Source organism: Schistocerca cancellata, chromosome 1, assembly GCF_023864275.1.
Source record: "Schistocerca cancellata isolate TAMUIC-IGC-003103 chromosome 1, iqSchCanc2.1, whole genome shotgun sequence".
NCBI lineage: Eukaryota > Metazoa > Arthropoda > Insecta > Orthoptera > Acrididae > Schistocerca > Schistocerca cancellata.
In genome coordinates, this window is record NC_064626.1 from 369,789,830 (window position 1) to 369,807,573 (window position 17,744).

The 17,744-nt window shown below is 35.6% G+C and overlaps 1 protein-coding gene across 1 annotated transcript in view; it reads left to right on the plus strand.

Moving 5' to 3' along the window:
* Positions 1-17,410, plus strand: part of LOC126174884 (uncharacterized) — a 134,023-nt gene extending 116,613 nt beyond the window's left edge. The window contains exons 7-9 of the mRNA XM_049921304.1: positions 8,085-8,280; positions 11,017-11,072; positions 16,833-17,410. Of these exons, the coding sequence (XP_049777261.1) occupies positions 8,085-8,280; positions 11,017-11,072; positions 16,833-16,856 (276 nt within the window). The 3' untranslated portion in view covers positions 16,857-17,410. The remainder of the gene's footprint in view (positions 1-8,084; positions 8,281-11,016; positions 11,073-16,832) is intronic.
* Positions 17,411-17,744: the final 334 nt, after the last annotated feature.

Below are 17,744 nucleotides of genomic sequence, written 5' to 3' on the forward strand. Positions count from 1 at the left end.
TGAAATACAGAGTACAATGACTTACAGATACAGACTCTTTTGTACTGCCACTAAAGATTAGACAAAATTAAAGAACTAATTTAACTAGTACTTACCTTCCCTCGCACTCTGAGCAGTGATCACCAGTCTAGTTTCTTTAATTAATTTTTAAAATTAATAATCATCAAGCTGCAATTTTTATACGTAAGTCCAGTATGCCAATTGCAACAAATTGTATGTCAACATGGTGCAAAAGGGATAAATTAAAATTAAGGAAAGTTAATTAAACACATCAAAATTATAAATACCAGTAATTTAATTATATATGAGAGGAGTAAAGGAAGTAGGGGCACATAGAAAAAATACTGTGAAAATACCAAATAGGAAAAAAAGGAGACTTATGATAGATTGGGTGGAGGTGAGAACTAAGAAAGAATGAAGAAGAAACAAGGGACGGGCTATTTAAATGATACCCATGAGAAGAGAGAAAGCCACAAATATTGGCATAACCATTTCCCAATGCAATAGTGCTCAAGTGCAGTACAAAAATTACATTTGTGTCAACACAGCACTGTTATTTCATATTCAGGACCGCAATAGTTTATTCCTTATATCTAAATATAAATCTAGTATGACTGAGTGATCATACTGCTAACAATTTAATGATTATGTCAATATATAACACTCAACAGTCAGTTGCCACAAATATTCTCATAATTTGAATATGCATACCTCTTATGTGGCTGGGCTCTAAGTGAAAGTAGAATATGAGTGCAAAGTACAGCATTAATGGTAGCAATAGCAAAAAACTTTAAATCCATCGATAAGTAATAGAATTTCACTGTCTGAACAGAAAGACATTAAACAATTAATAATGACCTACTGTTAGGTGTGTATAAAATTGTTTTCACTAAACCATACTGCATTAACTCCTCCTAGAAAATATGTAAATATTTTTATCCACGGTGTATGTATCTGTTTGTGCTGTAAGAAGTAATTTTATGCTTCATTTTACACTACATAGATAATTTAGAAGGTACCCGTTCAAATGCTTACAAAAGTGAAGTTACTGTTATACACCCTCAACTAAAATTTTCTGGTCTGTTTTAACATTTCACTGTTGTCATTTGTGCAGCATTGTTCACACAACAATTGTTATCATGTATAAACATATAGTCATGTTATACTAGCCTTACATCATAGGGCACCAAAGTTCATAATTTATTATTCACACTTCATACTACGACATTGTAATGAAATCAATAAATATTATAACAATGAATATGTGTGTGTGTATATGTACACATACCCCTTACTGTCAGCCAACAATCACTGTGGAGCTAAAAGCTGTCAATCCATCATAGTTCAGGAGATATGATGTCATAAAAAATGAAATGTATGAAAAACTGCCAAATCATGCATGATGTTTAAATTTATTACTTCTGTGCTACTATGCACAATAAATTTTATAGACAGTATCTCATATGCTGCTTAATGCACCTACAAAATTATATGACTGTACCACGCATAGTTCATAAACACTGAGATGTGTGAAAAAACTGCCACATTGTGCATGACATTTTAATTTATTACTTCATTGCTACTAACTCTACTCACAGCACAATTTTCATGCAGTAGCCACACATCCTGCTGAATGTACCTGCACAATCACATCATTGTAAAGCACATAGTTCAAGAGATGTCATGTTGTGAACACTGAGATGGGTGAAAAAATGTCATATGAAGTTTTTCTGTAATTATCCTTTACACCTAAGTCACTCCTATAGTTGAGTCAACTATAGGCAGTGCTTTTGGCAGCTTTCACTTGCAAAGCACAAATGGCTCCAGGTGAGGACAATAACCATCTATAGAGCTATGGAGATATGTTGCCATAGAATGTTTACAAAATCATGTTGTGGACACATAAAGCAGCTGCACTTATACATTTGTACATAATGCATATTTCTTTGTATGACTGTTTCATAATTTAAATACATGGAATAATGAATACATGGAAATAAAATTTTTTCAGTATTATGCTACAAACTCAGTTCATTTTTTTTTTTTTTTTCCATTTATAATATAAAATTGCAAAAATGAATACCTGAGCAATTCCAGGTTTGTCTGCTAGTGTTCATTATAAATCTAAAACTGTTGTCATACACTGAAGAGCTAAAGAAACTCGTACACCTGCCTAATATCACGTTGGGCCCCTGTGAGCATGCAGAAGTGTCGCAACACAATGTGACATGGACTCTACTAATGTATGCAGTAGTGCTGGAGGGAATTGACACCATGAATCCTGCAGGGCTGTCCATAAAGCCATAAGAGTATGAGGGGGTGGAGATCTCTTCTGAACAGCACATTTCAAGGCATCCCAGATATTCTCATTAATATCCATGTCTGGGGAGTCTGGTGGCCAGAGTAAGTGTTTAAACTCAGAAGAGTGTTCCTGGAGCCACTCTGTAGCAATTCTGGATGAGTGGGATGTCATATTGTCCTGCTGGAATTGCCCAAGTCTGTCGGAATGCACAATGGAGATGAATGGATGCAGGTGATCAGACAGGATGCTTACGTATGTGTTGCCTCTCAGAGTCATATCTAGACTATCAGCGATCCCATGTCACTCCAGCTGCTCATGCCCTATACCAGCTTGAACAGTCCCTTGCTCACAAGCAAGGTCCAAGAATTCATGAGGTTGTCTCCATACCTGTACATGTCCATCTGTTTGGTACAATTTGAAACGAGACTTGTCTGACCAGGCCACACCTTTCCAGCCATCAACAGCCCCATGCTGGTGTTGATGGGCCCATGTGAGGCGTAAAGCTTTGTGTCGTGCAGTCATCAATGTTACATGAGTGGGCCTTCGGCTCCGAAAGTCAATATTGATCATGTTTCGTCAAATGGTTTGCATGCTGACACATGTTGATGGCTCAGCATTGAAATCTGCACCAATTTGCAGGAGGGTTGCACTTATGTCATGTTGAACGATTCACTTCAGTTGTCATTGGTCCCGTTCTTGCAGGATCTTTTTCCGGCTGCAGTGGTGTCAGAGATTTGATGTTTTACTGATTCCTGATATTCACAGTACACACGTGAAATGGTTGTATGGGGAAAATCCCCACTTCATCACTACCTTGGAGATGTGTGTCCCATTGCTCATTTGCCAACTATAACACCATGTTCAAATTCACTTAAATCCAGAAAACCTGCCATTTTCGCAGCAGTAACCAATCTAACTGCACCAGATGTTATTTGTCTTCTATAGGCATTGGCAATTGCAGCGCCATATTCTGTCTGTTTACATATCTCTTTATTTGAATATGCATGCCTATACCAGTTTCTTTGGTGCTTCAGTGTATGGACAGAGATGAATTTTGGAAATGTGTATTTATAGGTCCATTCAAAAATTTTATGTCAAGTTTGACAAGAAAATTAAGCAGTCAGGGAAGTCAAACTTGTTGTGGTAATTCACAATTTGTATGTGACTTGATTTTTAAGCAAAAATAGTTTTCTTGCCTTTTTAACAATAAAAGAAAGAAAACCAGAAAAAACAAGCCAACACCTCTGCAACTGTATTGTGATCACCTGTAAAAATTTCATGGAAGTTTGACCTGTTAGTTTCCAAAATGTCTATGTTGGCACCATCTCAGTTTTACAGTAGTGCCTTTGCAACTATTTTGTATAAATTTTCCTCTTTGCACCAACAGCAAAAACATAAATCTACTAGTTTATATCAGCCACAAACTGCAGTGCTCAATTGCAGAGGTGTAATAAACAATAGTATTGGGACTAGTCCACTATGCTTGTAAGAAGGCAGGTGGTGGGAAGATGCAAAGAGGCAAAGAGGTGTGTACCACACATTACAGCTGCCAACTGTGTCATCCTGCTGCAAGTAGTTTTGAGTGTAGGTTAAACATTTGGAGATAATTTTTGTGTTAGTGAGCATTTCATGGTGGCTATCTTATTATCATACAGTTCATCCAGACTGACAACAAGATAATGTAAATCACATTATACAAAGAATACTTTCCAACTGTCAGTTCTGTATGTATTTTCCAAGAGAGTACCAGAAACAGAAAAGAATTCCAGTGTATGGCTCATGTCGTAGGGTTTCCAGCTAACATGAGAAAGCAGCAGTATAATATTGTGTGGAAGTAAGAGATGAAGTGATACAGAGACCATACAAACGTCATCAAAAATTTATTCGTCTCTCCGTACTTAACGTAGCACTTACCCATTTTAATTATTCCATACTACTTCTGTGACAGAAGGTCAGGGTTATGTTTCAGTGCCAAAATTAATTTTTGTTGCTGACTGTTGAGGGGAAAATGTACAAAACTGTACTACACTCAAAAACACTGAAATGTGAAAGTTGTGGTGGACATATAGGTGACTATTATGACGAGTGTACCAACACTCTTGCTTGTCTTCAGCAAAGGATTCATCACAAGGGACAAATGTTCTACTGATGTAATGAAGGTTATGTTTGAATTTCCATACTGCAATATGTCATAACTTAATCTTCATAGATGATAATGTCAGTGAGAACATAGCTGTTTGGAGAGTGAGGACATCAGACAAATCAAATAATCTACAGTTTTGCTGGTTCTGAATCATATGGAGCAGGCATGGTGTTATCTAGTAAGGTACATTGCAAAGATGATTCCACCAACTAGAGACCCCACTTTTTAATTTAATTTATTTACCTTTAGCTTACGCCATACAGCTAGCTCATATTTCCATAAAATGTGAAGGTATTGATAGAAAATTAATGTTAGAATATTTGTTTGTTTGCACACATACAGACATACATATTGTAGACAGAACATACACAGTTACAGATAGACCAGTACCACACAATAATTCTAAAATCAAATGTTATAGAATCCTTGGAAGCTCAAATCACAACAAGGGAATATTAGAAGAACATATTTACAGAACCTGCGAACAGCATTATGGGGCATGTCCCAGAAAGTTCCAAATCATGCATGCATTGCTATCCAAAGTAGTTACATTTGCTGTTGATCTTCTGGAGTGTTGATAATTCGTGTCCTTATTAAGTATCAAACCTGGTATATTTTCTTCTTCTTGCTCCCCTGTGTCTGTGTATTGTGGGAAATGCCTACTGTATTTTGTGAACTGAGTCAACGTATTCTGTGTAGAACTTAATCTCATCTCTTGGTGTGCCAGTATCCAAGTTGATGAAACCCAACAACACAATACTTATTCCTTACCAACTTCAGCATTGTAATCAGTTATGACCTAGACCAATGTAGAACATAGCAATTCATCGCAGCTGGAGATTGTTTGCAGATAATAGAGTTGTTTACATAGATACTTTGTGTGATATCCAAGAAGATGTCCAGAAAACTAATATTTGATGCAGCTACCAGTAGTTGTAACGTAAGGAAAGACAATGTGATTTTCATAAATAGGACAAATTTACTAGTACTTTTAGCTGTATCATTTGCAGTCACTCACCAGAATCAATTGTACCATGTAAAAACTTTAGCTTTGGGTAACTTGTGTGAAACTGTAGTTTCCCCATGAAATGAGTAAATTACACAGTGACCTAATGATCCATCCATGAATATATATTTACTGTCTGGCATTATAATCATTTAGGAATCTCTGGAAACACTATAAATCCTCAAAAAGTCTGCTTAGTTTGTGGTAGATCTACTTACTTAGCACAAGAGTATTATGGGGATGTTCAGTGAACGTCAATGGCAGGTCTCACAAGAGATATATCATACACCATATGATCTAATATGGCTATCCGGATTTAGCATTTCCACAGTTCCTTTAAACTGATTAACATGACTGTCAGGATGGTTTCTTTGATAAGAACTTGGTCATTTTCCTTCATTATTGTTATCCAATTTAAGGTTTCCCTTTTTGTCAACAGGCTCTTGAATCCAAATTTTCCTTCATTTATTTATTCATTCATTCATTCATTCATCGTATGAAAAGCTTCCTATAAAATTCTAGGACTCTCTCTTTGAACAATATTACAAAAACATATTTATCCTCCATACAAATACATTGTGCAAGGGCCACAGTGATATAAATAAAATAGATACAGAAGCATATAATAGTAATTTTTCTCATACAGCAATGGAATAAAAAGGAGCATAAGCAATAAAAATACCACTAACTGTTTGTCATACAATATGTCAGGAATTGTGAAGCTACAGGGTGTTTCAAAAATGACCGGTATATTTGAAACGGCAACAAAAACTAAATGAGCAGTGATAGAAATACACCATTTGTTGCAATATGCTCGGGACAACAGTACATTTTCAGGCAGACAAACTTTCGAAATTACAGTAGTTACAATTTTCAACAACAGATGGCGCTGCGGTCTGGGAAACTCTATAGTACGATATTTTCCACATATCCACCATGCGTAGCAATAATATGGCGTAGTCTCTGAATGAAATTACCCGAAACCTTTGACAACATGTCTGGCGGAATGGCTTCACATGCAGATGAGATGTACTGCTTCAGCTGTTCAATTGTTTCTGGATTCTGGCAGTACACCTGGTCTTTCAAGTGTCCCCACAGAAAGAAGTCACAGGGGTTCATGTCTGGCGAATAGGGAGGCCAATCCACGCCGCCTCCTGTATGTTTCGGATAGCCCAAAGCAATCACACGATCATCGAAATATTCATTCAGGAAATTAAAGACGTTGGCCGTGCGATGTGGCCGGGCACCATCTTGCATAAACCACGAGGTGTTCGCAGTGTCGTCTAAGGCAGTTTGTACCGCCACAAATTCATGAAGAATGCCCAGATAGCGTGATGCAGTAATCGTTTTGGATCTGAAAAATGGGCCAAAGATTCCTTTGGAAGAAATGGCGGCCCAGACCAGTACTTTTTGAGGATGCAGGGACGATGGGACTGCAACATGGGGCTTTTCGGTTCCCCATATGCGCCAGTTCTGTTTATTGACGAAGCCGTCCAGGTAAAAATAAGCTTCGTCAGTAAACCAAATGCTGCCCACATGCATATCGCCGTCATCAATCCTGTGCACTATATCGTTAGCGAATGTCTCTCGTGCAGCAATGGTAGCGGCGTTGAGGGGTTGCCGCGTTTGAATTTTGTATGGATAGAGGTGTAAACTCTGGCGCATGAGACGATACGTGGACGTTGGTGTCATTTGGACCGCAGCTGCAACACGGTGAACGGAAACCCGAGGCCGCTGTTGGATCACCTGCTGCACTAGCTGCGCGTTGCCCTCTGTGGTTGCCGTACGCAGTCGCCCTACCTTTCCAGCACATTAATCCATCACGTTCCCAGTCCGTTGAAATTTTTCGAACAGATCCTTTATTGTATCACTTTTCGGTCCTTTGGTTTCATTAAACCTCCGTTGAAAACTTCGTCTTGTTGCAACAACACTGTGTTCTAGGCGGTGGAATTCCAACACCAGAAAAATCCTCTGTTCTAAGGAATAAACCATGTTGTCTACAGCACACTTGCACGTTGTGAACGGCACACGCTTACAGCAGAAAGACGACGTACAGAATGGCGCACCCACAGACTGCGTTGTCTTCTATATCTTTCACATCATTTGCAGCGCCATCTGTTGTTGAAAATTGTAACTACTGTAATTTCGAAAGTTTGTCCGCCTGAAAATGTACTGTTGTCCCAAGCATATTGCAACAAACGGTGTATTTCTATTGCTGCTTGTTTAGTTTTTATTGCCGTTTCAAATATACCGGTCATTTTTGAAACACCCTGTAAATAATAGGTGTACATCAAAAAATTGGCTAAATGTAATTAATCTTTCATTATTATGTTGTTTCATCTTTTAATTTTTTTCTGTTGTCCTCTCTATTGCATACAGTGGAGAGCTATTTTTAAGTATAATAAAATAAAAGTTATTTTCTGAAAAACAGTAAGAGTAACAGACAACTATATCTTCAAAAAGTTAAAATGACTGAAAAATGTATAAATACATTCATGAAATTAAAGAAATAATGTGACCTTTGCAAACTTATGCTTCCCATCAACTGTATAATAATGCACCTATGCAGTTTATAAATTCTCTTAAATAAAATTAATATCATTTTTCAAAGTTCCAAAATATATCTATTTCAGCTCAATGAAGCTGAAGTTCCCAGCAAGTCTAAGATAGAAGCATGGTTAGCAACAAATGTAACAGATGCAACACAAAGAGAGCAGACAAAGCAGCGAGTAAACCACTGTCTTTCTGAATCGAAAGATGAAACTGAAGGTACTGAAAGTAGCACTGAGGAAACTGAGAAAAGCACAGAATCGTCTTCTAAGATGCAAGGTAAGCAAATAAGCCATATATGTCATAAATGGCTAGGTTGTTTGTATATGTGATAAACATATCATTATCACATAAACATTTTAAAGAGGTGTTCTTTCAGAGTAAATCAAACCCAAAAATGTAGCTCCCACTTGTGCAGGCCTTTTCACCCACAATCTACTAAGGAATTCAAATTCCTCTGAATTCAAAAGAAAGTAAAAAACATTTCATGTTAACCACTTCCAATGTATCACTTAGATCCTGGCTGCCTGATATTTTGAAAATCGCCAGACTGTTCTTAAGAACTCCCACTGTTAACTAGGTCTAGGATACTTCTTACCTGTTTATACCTTAGCTGTGATTTTCATACAAAACACCAATTTTTCTTTTGTTGTGACATAAATCAAACATTAAAAACAATGTAAGATGTACTTTAGGTTAGATGAAAACATTTGTTTCATATTAGCTCTTCATAAAAGTTTAAGTAAAAACAAAGGATGTATGCAAGCACTAATAAGTAAGAACTTTGTTGACTCATGTAAATCAAACTGGTGAATGTCTGTCATAGAAATGTTCATTATCTGTAACTGCTGCACTGCTGATGAGTCTCATATTCTACATTGCTCACATTTTTGTGACATGATGAGTGTATGCATTTACGCATACAGTACATTTATTATGAATATTTCAGTCTGCAGCAGACTGTACAATGCTGTGAACCTTCCTAGAGTATTAAAACTGTGTAATTTTCAGAAAAAAACTGACAGAAATGAAGCTTGAATGCAAGTCATGAGTTGTGCTTGTTTTGCTCAGCTGGTAACAATAGTTCCCACCAAAGGCAAGATTCTAGGCTTGAATCCAGACACAAAAACTTGTAGTCTCTCAGAAAGTCATGTATCAATTGTTTGTTCCAAATAATTCATTTTGATTAAGTAAACAAACATTGTTTTTTTGCCTTATTTCACAAATTTTATTATAGTTACTGCACAACCAGGGTTTTAGGTTACAAGCCCATTTTGAAGTACGTTACTCACTTACTCACTTAAAAATTCATTTTGACTTACACAACCAATAGTTTGTGATAAAACTGTATTTATCTGTGGCATACATATCATCCAGTAAAATCACAGTTCAATCTGTGTAATCCGACTAACATTAGAAAATGCAGTTTTGAACATACTTCATAAGCTAAATCACAGTTCAGTTTAGGTATGTGTTATCATTGTCTTTGAGCATTTATTTTTCTTAACAGTTTATTTCACTGTCCCAATGTATTAATTGCTCATCTGTGCTAATTACCAGCAACTGTCCACATGACCACCCTACTTATCATCTTCCTATGTACTACTCCTCCACTCAAATGGTGCTTAGTAGTGGATCATAAGAAAGCCCTCACTTCAGTACACATTAAGCTAATAAGTCTTTAATGAAATATAATAATACAAAGTTAATCTGCATGCTAATTCACTGTCCCAATGTATTAATTGCTCATCTGTGCTAATTACCAACAACTGTCCACATGACCACCCTACTTATCATCTTCCTATGTACTGCTCGTCCACTCAAATGGTGCTTAGCATTGGATTATATGAAAGCCCTCACTTCAGGACACATTAAGCTAATAAGTCTTTAAACAAATATAATAATATTAATACAAAGTTAATCTGCATGATAAGTATCAATTTCATTCCAAACAAATCTCTAGTCATATGGTATCTGGATAACTGTTGTTCTAAAATAAACATCAGTGTGATTACTCATTTATTAGCAGGAGATAAAGAGTAGCAATTTCATGTTATATGTCTAACCATTAGCAGGAGATAAAGAGTAGCTGTTTCAAGTTACATGCTTTGACAATGCAGCTAATGCAAATAAAATATTCATTTAGCAATAATGAGCAGTAAGAATATGGTATAGAGTATGTAACAAAGCATCTCAAAGAAGTCTTTTCAAACATCTCGGAATTCTTACACCCAATTCTCTGAACGTCAACTCCTTTGTGGTAATTGTTACTTATTTGTTAAGTAATAAAACTCACTTTCAGGTGAATAGTGAGTTACAAAGTGATAATATATAACTGAAAAAATATTTTCATGTTGACTTTATCTCCTTGTTCAGTGTGGAGTTCTCTATTATAACAAATATTAAAGATGTCATGTACATACTAAGCCACATATAGAAGATAAATGGCAGCAGCTTCTTTAAAAAGATTAATGGTCTTGCTGATTGTACTATGTTAAGTTTAGACCAATCAACCACAAATAGTTTGTAGTACCAGTAACTTAACAATAGTTAATAATTAATTTATTTTCTAATGGCAGCTACTTTTTGTTAAGTTATACTTTGACCCATTTCATATTCCTGACATGAGATGTATAGAATATGATGAATAAATGAATGTGATACTTATTATTTATATAGTTAAGCACACTTTCATGGTTGTGATTATGTAAAACTCCATAGATTATAGTTCATTTCTTCTGTACCATACTTTCCAACAATCTAACGCCACTACAGCAGCCTTGTCCTCTTTACTGTACTTTGCACTCTAAAAAGTAGAACAATTAAAAGAAGATGATGCCAGGAACGGCATTGGTATATTGGAAAGAATACTATGAAAATATAAAAATTAAAGTTAAATATAAAAATTAAAATATATAGTTTTTATCTCATTTTTGAACTATGCAAAAGAGTGACATAAAATGATACAGATGAGAAAACAAGCAAATTCTAATATCAGTAACCTATTTATTTCAGACCAAATGAAGTGTGATTTTTCAAAGACGCTGTTGTGCTGCCTTAACCATGTTGAGGTATGTGTGGTGAATAACATTGACATTTTAATTTTGAAAGCTTGATTGAATGACAATTTCTACTCTTTCCTCTCTTTCTAGAAAGTACATGACTAGTTAGTTGCCTTAAAACTTAATATCTTCACAGAGAAAGTCTTGTCATATACTTATTTATTTAACATGTATCATGAACTAAATGTCGCTCTGCTTTCTCACTTGTTAGTTTTGTATTCATAAATGCATTCACAGGGTGGTCAGAAACAGTATGGAAACCTTGTAAAGGGTCTGGCATGAGAAGTTGTGCTAAGAAATAACTGTTAAGTAAAAAATTCGGAGTGTTGCACCATTTACGAGTTATTAAAGTTAGCCAGTCAGGTCAGTGTGTATTCAAATTGATGCACTTGCACATGCTAAAACATGGATCTGTGAGTTCCCACTTGTTCAAATACTCATTACCAGTTAAAATTGCCTTTAATGGAAGTGGCAAGTTTAAGCTAGGTGAGCAGAAGTTAGCTTTGTTTGGCGATATTGTCTCAGACATGCTGCTTGATTGTACATGCAGTGACCTGATTGGCTAACTTCAAAACTAATTAAATTGCCAAAGGTGAAACATATCATTTTTTTTCTCAGCACAACATCACCTACAACACTCTTACAAGATTTTCAGACTGTTTCTGAGCATCCTGTCAACTGACTTCAACATATGCTGAATGAATTCTTTATTATTATTATTATTTAGTCAGGCTTCCAAATGTAATTTCAACAGCACTGATTTACTATTCCTATACTGAAAGAAATTATGCACCTACATCTACAGACACAATAATCAATAATTTCTTCAACAAGTTTTTGTTAGTACATTAAGCTTATTTAATCATTGATATATTGATATAGATATAGGAATAAGTTATTCTAGTTTACAGACCTGCAATCTGTTGTATTATTTCATTTATTTGATTTTCAAAGTAAAATTTTATTTTGCTATCTTAAACTGGAGGTAATACATTTACACATTATAGGTAAGTCTCAAGATCACCGAAGAACCACGTTCAAAATTTCTGACAATTTCAGACAGTGGTATTATTGTGGAGAATACTAAAGTATGGTACAAACTCCCCAACACTAAATTAGTTGAATTCATTTTAACCTTAAGGTAACACAGGCAAAAGAATTTCAAGATTCAGGACGGTTCTAAACTGGGAAAAAAATACAGCAATAATAAATTAAAAAAAAAATTGTTTTTGTGGTCTTCACTCTGAAGACAGGTTTGATACACTTGTCCATGCTATTACATCCTATGTAAGCCTCAAGTCAAGCCTTTGTCTCCATGTACACTTCTTATACTCACACTTCCCTCCATCCTTGGTGCCTCTGGACACATCCTATCAGTCAAGTCTCCCAGTTCAGTTACATACCTCTTTATTAGTTTTCTGACCTACTCACTTAATCTTCAGCATAAATTTTGTCTGAACTGTTTACTGTGCATGTTTCACTTCCATACAAGTCCATATCCACATAAATACCTTTGGAAGATATTTTCTAAAACTTCAGTTTATATCTCATCATCATCATCATCATCATCATCATCATTTAAGACTGATTATGCCTTTCAGTGTTCAGTCTGGAGCAGAGTCCCCTTATAAAATTCCTCCATGATCCCCTATTCAGTGCTAACATTGGTGCCTCTTCTGATGTTAAACCTATTACTTCAAAATCATTCTTAACCAAATCCAGGTACCTTCTCCTTGGTCTGCCCCGACTCCTCCTACCCTCTACTGCTGAACCCATGAGTCTCTTGGCTAACCTTGCTTCTCCCATGCATGTAACATGACCCCACCATCTAAGCCTGTTCACCCTGACTGCTACATCTATAGAGTTCATTCCCAGTTTATCTTTGATTTCCTCATTGTGGACACCCTCCTGCCATTGTTCCCATCTACTAGTACCTGCAATCATCCTAGCTACTTTCATATCCGTAACCTCAACCTTGTTGATAAGGTAACCTGAATCCACCCAGCTTTCGCTCCCATACAACAAAGTTGGTTGAAAGATTGAACGGTGCACAGATAACTTAGTCTTGGTACTGACTTCCTTCTTGCAGAAGAGAGTAGATCGTTCAGTTTATATCTGATGTTAACAAATTTCTCTTTTTTAGAAATACTTTACTTGCATTTTATATCCTCTCTACTTCAGTCATTGCAGGTTATCTTACTGTCAAAGTAGCAAAATTCATCTACTATTTTTAGTGCCTCATTTTCTAACCCAATTCCCTTGGCACCAGCTGGTTTAATTTGTCTACATTACATTATCCTTGTTTCACTTTTATTGATGTTTATCTTATAACCTCTTTTCAAGGTGTTATCCATATTGTTCAACTGATCTTTCAAGCTCTTTGCTGTCTCTTCCACAAATACAATGTCACTGATAAACCTACCTGTTTTTATTTCTTTTCCGTGGACTTTCACTACCTTTCAGAATTTGTCTTTGGTTTCCTTTACTGCTTGCCCAGTGTATGTATTAAATAACAGTGGGGATAGACTACGGTCCTGTGTCACTCCCTTCTCAACTACTGTTTCCCTTTCATGTATTTTACTTATAACTGAAGTCTGGTTTCCAAATAAGTTATAGATGGTATTTTTCTCCCTGTACTTTATCCCTGCTACCTTTATAATGCCAGATTGGATTCCACTCAGCCTTCACTAAATCAAAAAAATACTATAAACATACGTTTGCTTTTCATAGTCTAAGACAAGTTGTAGTGTCAGTATTGCCTTGCATGTTCCTGCATTTCTCCAGACTGGCCTTACCTGAGGTCAACTTCTACCAGTCATTCCCTTCTTTTGCAAATAATTTGTGTCAGTACTTTGCTACAATGACTTACAGACTCAGGGTTTAAATCAAACAGTGGAAACTCCAGGTAGGAATATCAACACTGTAGGAAAAGACAGATTGCTGCTTCAAATTACCATAAAGAAGACACATCATTTTGACATGTTTTCTTCACAGTAAGCAGCAATCTGTCTTCTCCTACAACTCGACATGTCTACTTTATGGTAAGTAGCAATCTCTCCTTTCCTACATTGTTGATAAACTGATGGTGCAGTAATATTCACAACTGCCTCCTTTGGAGTTGAAATTACTACATTGTGCTTATTGTTTGAGAGTATTTGCATTGTCTCAGTATCTTTTGCATTCGATGGAATACTTTGGGTACTGTATGTTTTGTTAAAGATCTTAAAAATTCTGAAAAAATGTCATATGCTCCAGGTTCCTTGTTTCGAATAATGTCTTTCAGTATCCAGTAAATTCTTCTCAGCCATCTCTATCATCTGATGTTCATCTACATTCCCTTCCTTTTTGATAATGTTATCTTAAAATTAATTTACTTTGTGTAGTCCTTCTATATATTCTTCCCTATTTTTAGCATTCCCTTCTTTGCTTAGTACTGGCTTTTCATCTGGGCTCTAGCCCTCTAAGAGTCATGCATGCCTCCACAGCTTCCTTTTATCCTCTATCCACGCCTGCTTAGGAATTTTTAACTTTTTGTCAATCCCATTTTTTAGACATCTGTATTCTCTTCTTGCTTGCTTGCTTCATTTTTACATTTTCTCGTTTCATAAATTAGATTTAATATCTTATGCACTGATCAAGGAGATCTAACGAGCCTTTTTGCGTTACCGTTTTCATGCTCTGATGCTTTCATTATTTCACCTCTAAAAGCTACCCATCTGTCCTTTATTGTCCTGTCTCTTGTTGCCTTGTTGCATTCATGCTAATGTTCCTTCTGAAACTCTCAGCAGGCAGTGGTTTTTCAATCCATCTTGGTATCATCTCTCTGATGATCTAACTTTAAGAATTTTTTTCATTTTTAATTTACAGTTCATAAACAAAAAAAAATAATTGTCAGCATCTGTGTCAGCTCCTGGAAATGTTTTGCATTTTAAAATCTGGTATCAAAATATTTCCCATTACAGAACCTATCTGAAACATTCTGGTATTCCCAGATCTTTTCCACATGTACAGCCTTCTTTCATGATTCTTAAACCAAGTGTTTGGTATGACTGAATTCTTTCATTCTCTTCATTGCCTGCAAGATATAAACATGTATCATTGTGGTGGTTGTTGGCTTTATCTGTCTTTGCTACTACAATGTGTTTAGTATGCTGTTATACCCAGCTCACCTGCATTCCTACCTTTTTTAATTGATTATCAGATCTAGTCCTACATTATTGCTACTTAATTTTACACTGATAACACTGTTCTTACCTGTTCAGCAACCCTATTCTTCCTGCACCTGCACTTCACCAATTCCCACTGTATCTAATTTCAGTGTACCTTGTTCTCTTTTAATTTCTCTAAGATACCTACCCAGTTAAGAGATATTACATTCCATGCTCCGATCTGTAACGTGCTATATTTGTCTTTCCAGGTAAAAACATCCTCTTGAGTAGTTCTCACCTGGAGATCCAAATGGGGAACTACGTTACCTCCAGAATATTTTACGAAAGAGGATGCCATCACCATTAAGACATACAGTAGACCTACATAACCTCAGGAAATACAGCTGCTATAATTTCAGTTTGCTTCTAGCTACTCACAGTACCAACATAGCAAGGCTATTTTGGCATTATATGGCCAGATCACTCAATCATCCAGACCACTGTTCTTGCAACTATTGAAAATACTGCTGCTTTTCTTCAGAAACCATATCCTTGTCAGGTCACTTTGAGAATACTTCTCTGATATATTTGCACCTGCTGTATGGCTACCTGCATCACCTCAGTAACATTGGTGGGTTGTGGAGCACAACAATATGTCAAGGTAGAAAAGATGGGGCTGCAAAAAATTGACAAATAAATGACAAAAGAAACAATAACAGACAACAAATGGCTGGAAAACGCACTGAGTGTGTTTGTTATGTCCACCTGCTTAGCTGAGTGGTAATGTGTTTGCCTACCGTGCAGTGGGCCAGGTTTGATTCCTGGCCAGGTTGGAGATTTTCTCCACTAGTGGACAGATGTTGTGTTGTCGTCATCATATTTTCATCATCATCACCGACACGCAAATCGCCCAGTGTGGTGTCACTTGAAATAAGACTGCAAGCTGGTGGCCTCCCAGCCAACAATGCCACATGATCATTTGTTTCTCTTTTTTTTATTTTTTATTTTTATTTATTTATTTTTTTCCTCACCGAATTTTCACACAGACATTTTACACTGTCATATAACCTAAACAAAAACATCTGCTGTCACCAAGAAGCTTATATTCATCTTCACAACACCAGTTTTTTTCTGTTTGTTCTGCTTTTCTATTCTACTAAAGCACTTCTTTTTTAAAAAAAAAAAAAAAATGCGAACAATAAATTAGACTTGTAATTGATTTATTAGCATTGCTTACTAAATAAGATTAAAGACTGATTTGTTTCTGTTTTTGTCTATGTTCAGACTTCTCTGAAGTTAACAAGCAGGATCTTTTGAACATCACAAAAAAAATATTTATGTTTTCTGCAGTAATCTATTTGTAGTTGCTATTCTATAGCTACCTCATGCTATTTCTCAGAGCACATAAATGAATTACTGGCAAGTCTTTCCTTGAAACTATCTTATTGGACTGTGGGAGTTTAACATTGTCAGTTTTCAAGACATTTTTGTTCTAAGAAGTTAACTGCAATTATTATTTTTACCATTTCAGTATTCTATTGTATAACATTCTACTATAAGAATAGCTAATTTTATTCATTTTCAATGATCATTAAATATAATTTATCTTCTTTTTCTGCAGTGTCCTATCGTCAAGTACCCATAAAATCAAGATGTACGAAGATATCAGTAGAAGTTGAATGTCTACCAATTCACTTACACTTCTATAAGGTAACTAAAAATCTGAGATGAAGGCACAAAAACAACATAAAATGTGTGATATATAGATAAAAAAGCATTTGCAGATGCAATAAATGCCTGTAAATGTAATGCAAATGAATTTTGTAACTGAATAATAGCATTTCAATCAAAATATGACCCACAAACACTACTTGCATATTTTTTGTAACTGAACATGACTTTATTGCTGAATGCCAATGATTGACTCTCTTAATGCTGCAAATGTAGATTAGATCTCTAATAAAGACTTCATTATTGTCATGTAGATTAAGCTTTGACATTAATTTACACTTAAAAAATCCTTTAAGACAGCTGATATGCATCATTACTGTCTGTGTTAGTAATGAATAATGTTTAATGTTATTTCAGTTTGACTGTTTGACTGTATCATATTGAAACAGATCAAACACAATTATAAATGGCATTATAATGGTGTCATTCTGATGTTTTAGTAAATAAAAGATTGTTATTTTGCTGTGAGTTTATGGTTAATAAAAATATCTCCAATCAGAAATTAGTATCATTTTTGTGTGTGTGTGTGTGTGAAATTTTAGTCTCTCAGGTGAAACACTGGCAGATTACAGCCATAGCTCACAGAAGGGCCTGCCAGATCTACATAAACTCCAATATTTCTCATGAAATATTACAAAAGCTATATAAATGATTAATTTTTAATATTTCCTTTGTGGTTACTTGCATAATACTTACATACTTTGGTGAACATAAAGAGCACATTCATTGCACTTGTACTTTGATAACTGAATATCAGTCCTCCCAATTACAACAAAGAAAATAAAATATAATTTGAGACATT